This window comes from Pteropus alecto, unplaced genomic scaffold (assembly GCF_000325575.1).
Source record: "Pteropus alecto unplaced genomic scaffold, ASM32557v1 scaffold33, whole genome shotgun sequence".
NCBI lineage: Eukaryota > Metazoa > Chordata > Mammalia > Chiroptera > Pteropodidae > Pteropus > Pteropus alecto.
Window position 1 is genome coordinate 10,114,282 of NW_006435762.1, and position 4,079 is coordinate 10,118,360.

At 34.7% G+C, this 4,079-nt stretch overlaps 1 protein-coding gene across 1 annotated transcript in view; it reads left to right on the forward strand.

Annotated features, from left to right (window-relative positions):
- LOC102896523 (actin-like protein 6A) overlaps positions 1 to 2,778 on the forward strand; it is a gene marked incomplete at its 5' end in the record, with an annotated part of 11,136 nt that extends 8,358 nt beyond the window's left edge. The window contains 7 exons of the mRNA XM_025046068.1: positions 11 to 29; positions 146 to 240; positions 519 to 625; positions 721 to 810; positions 1,917 to 1,978; positions 2,275 to 2,389; positions 2,539 to 2,778. Of these exons, the coding sequence (XP_024901836.1) occupies positions 11 to 29; positions 146 to 240; positions 519 to 625; positions 721 to 810; positions 1,917 to 1,978; positions 2,275 to 2,389; positions 2,539 to 2,763 (713 nt within the window). The remainder of the gene's footprint in view (positions 1 to 10; positions 30 to 145; positions 241 to 518; positions 626 to 720; positions 811 to 1,916; positions 1,979 to 2,274; positions 2,390 to 2,538) is intronic.
- Between the last annotated feature and the right edge of the window lie 1,301 nt (positions 2,779 to 4,079).

The following is a 4,079-nucleotide window of genomic DNA, read 5'->3' on the forward strand; positions in this document are numbered from 1 at the left end:
TTGATTTCAGTTTTCATCCCTAGATTTCCGTGAGCACATTTTAAGTCATAATACACATGATTACAGATACCTTAATAAAACCTGCCCTTTACAATAAACACTTTAGGAGCCTTTTTTCTTACTTTTCCTTAATGATTTAAACTAGATTTGCCAATGGTCGTTCTACTGGGCTCATTTTGGACAGTGGAGCCACTCATACCACTGCGATTCCAGTTCACGATGGCTATGTCCTTCAGCAAGGTACGTGTGTTTACCCAGAGTGCACGAGACGACGGGAGCTGTCGTGAGCACACAGATAACGGACTGTCAAAAGAGATCAGTGTCCAAATAATGTCTTTTTAAAAACTCTTTGAAATATAATGCATATTTAAAACCATTGCATGGCTTCACGCATGCTTTGAGTGATTGTTCAGTTAATTCTACTTGAAAAAATTATCGATGTTTAAATCTGAAGAGGGACTCTGTCCCAAGGAGTTTGGGTTTAATGCTTCCTTAGCCTTGTTTAATCTGTTTCTTAGGTATTGTGAAATCGCCTCTTGCTGGAGACTTTATTACTATGCAATGCAGAGAACTCTTCCAAGAAATGAACATAGAACTGATTCCTCCGTATATGATTGCATCAAAAGTAAGCGATGATGGGATTTTCTTCTTGGAAGTTATTCCACCTCTTCACCCCACGTTGTGAGCTCTGTTAACTTAGCACATGCTTTTGGTCCTCAGGAACCTGTGCGGGAAGGATCTCCGGCAAACTGGAAAAGAAAAGAGAAGTTGCCTCAGGTGACAAGGTCTTGGCACAATTATATGTGTAATGTAAGTTACCCTTATTCTCTTTATGAAAGAGTTACAGGCTGTAGGTCTTTGAATGCAATATGAGCACTAGTTTCAAATGTTACCTTTTTCATGATACTTTGTAAAAATAGCTTTTTCGTGGGGAGGTTGGGGGTGCTTTTCATACTTGCCAAACAAATAGGTCAAGAAACTACTGTGGTGAAACGTGGCATTAATTTTGTCTTGGGGGTAAAAACAAGCATTATGCTTGTGGACAGTTTTTGGTGGAGAAAGTGGTTTTCAGCTGTGGAGATCTGCTGGTATTGCTCAGTCATGTTCTCTTTCCTGACGTCAGTCAGCCATATAAAAATGCATGTTGTTCATAGCTAGCTGCCCACGAGAGTTTCTTTACTAAAAACCATTTCTGAACGTATGACTTAATGACGGAGGAGAGGTTAGTAAAATGACCTCTTACATCACAGATACACATTCATTTCTCACAGTAAAAGGATTTGAAAGCCATAGTTAACTATGGCAAAGATATCTCTTATCTGACAGTGTTTTGTACCTAACTATAAAGATTTTTTTATGAGTGTTCAGTACAAGGAAAAATTGTGAAGATGATTAATAATTTTGCCAAGATTTTAGACAGGATTTTTCCTTAGCAGCCCAGAGGTCATGTATTTTTCAGAGCAGATTTTTAATTGTTTTGCACTATATGAAGTCATTAAAAATTACTTAAAATGCTACATATATTGCATGTATATATATATTCAGGTAATGAAATCTTGCTTCTAAGTCTAAGTTTATTAAGAAAAAAATGTTATTTTGAAAAGTTTTGTTATGCGGGACCGCGGTACAAGGGTTCCTGGATGTTTTTCTCCCATCAGTGTTCCATAGGTGATATCACTTAATAATCTGCCATTTAGCTTCTAATGCAGATATTTGGAGATGGGTTTCTTGATTTTTCCAGAGTCCTTGCTAGACAGATTTACACCATTGAATGACTTACTCATCCAGGAACATGGTCCAGTTGCATTAAGAAAAGTATTTGGTATCTAATGTTACGAAAGTATAGATTGCAATGACACATCTCAATAACCTTGTTTTTAAACTGATTTTTTTTTTTTTTTCTTTCCAATCCATAGTGTGTGATTCAGGATTTTCAAGCTTCAGTACTTCAAGTGTCAGATTCAACTTACGATGAACAGTATGTTTTCTTATTTTGTCTACGAGACTTATAATTTAATAGCATATTAAAACCTTCAAAGTAATCACTTACAAAACTGTATAGTTCATAAATGAGGAAAGAAATTGATTCGTTTAGTTAAAAAAATATCAGAATAGGCTTATCTAGTCTAAAGGAAAAAAGTTATGTTTTGAAATACTGAGTAACATTTTAAAAGGAAGTAAAACATTCTCACTCTATTTTCTTGTGATTTGATTCCTTAGTAGTTTAAAATTTTGAAGAGAATTGTTTTTGCCTTGTGTTTAATATGTTTTCAGGGTGGCTGCACAGATGCCCACCGTTCATTACGAATTCCCTAATGGCTACAACTGTGATTTTGGAGCAGAACGGTTAAAGATTCCTGAAGGATTATTTGACCCTTCCAATGTAAAGGTATGAAAGCATTTCATAAAAGCCTGGCCTTTTCTGTCTATGCAATGTACTTGTGTAATTTAAAGCCTAGATAATGCTGACTAAATTTTTTTATATGTACTTTATTTTTGATATTCTTCTGTGTCACTACTCATTTTATTTTGTTGTAGGGATTATCAGGAAACACGATGTTGGGAGTCAGTCATGTTGTCACTACGAGTGTTGGAATGTGCGATATTGACATCAGACCAGTAAGTGCCAGTCTCCTGTTTGATGGTATAAAGGTATCTTTTAGCGCAGTGGAGTGCTGCGCCAAACTCATTTTTAAGTTTAAGTTGGCAGGTTTGGGCGTTGACTTTGAAGTCCCTTTTACAACAGAATGTGTAAAAAGATGAAGTACTAGGAAAGGAAAAACGCAAAACTCTAGAGCTGTGGTGTCCAGTGTCGAAGCTGCCGCTACATGTGGCAATTAAATAGAAACAAATTTTGAATTTACTTTTTGAGTTGCAATAGTCACATTATAAGTGCTGCTACTGTATGACAGTGCACATAGAGAACATTTCATCATCACAGAGTTCTTTGGGGGCAGCGCTGTTCTAGAGATTTCCTGAAATGTGACAAACCAAAATATATATTATTGATTTTTCTTGTATGTAGTAGTTTTACTTTTTCAAGAAGGTGAGGTTTAAATTATGTAACTTACATGGAGTGCTGTTTAAATGTTCTTAGCTTCATATTTTTTCATGCTTTTCTAAGTTTTAATACTCCATAATATATGTTACATTAATTAGTTTATTTATTATATCATATTTAAACTCCAAATTTAATTTGTAGCCAAAATCCATTGCTTAGGTTAGAACATAGGGCCAATAGCTAAGGGTGTATTAAAAAACCATGCTGTTAAAAAAGACGTTTAGATGACTATGAAAATATTTCTCATTTCAGCTGGACATTAGGATGCATGTGATGTTTCTAGAATGATAAGAATACACGTATGGACTTTTTTAGTGCAAACTCAAGGCCACTTTTGGGAGAATGCAATTGAATTGAAGTACATTTACTGTAAGAGAATGATGCCTTTATTTTTAGCTAGATTTCTCCTTTTAACTAATGTAGATTGCAGTGATGCTACTGTATTCCAATTTATCCTTCAAAAGTTAGATGACTTAGATCTTTGTAAGAAATTTTTAAGGGTAAACCGGTCAAATATATGGTGACAGATGGCTATTTAAGTGGTGAACACAATGTAATATACATATGACATATTATTTAATTGTACACTTGAAACCTATAAATTTTAAAACTAACGTCACACCCAATAATTTTAATTAAAGAAATATACAAATAAAACAAAAAGAACCACTTGAAAAAGAAAGAAAACATTTTAAAAATATGAACGTATTCACTGAAAAAGCAGCCTGACGTTTAACTTTATGATGCGTATGTGCAATTTGGAGGTGAATATATTCCTTAAGTAGGAATTTATCTGGAGAGGCCTCAGCATGTGGGTTTGAAAAAGCTCTCCATGTGGTTCTGATGCACACCTGTGCAAAAGAGAAAGGCAGCTGTAATTTGCAGGAATATTGTCAGAGTGTGCGTCATTCATCACAGTCATGGAATAATCTTGTTGTCTAATTTTAAATACTAGAACTTCTAGATAAGCATTCTAAGCCGAAGTCATCATAAAATATCTCCCTAACTAAATATTGAC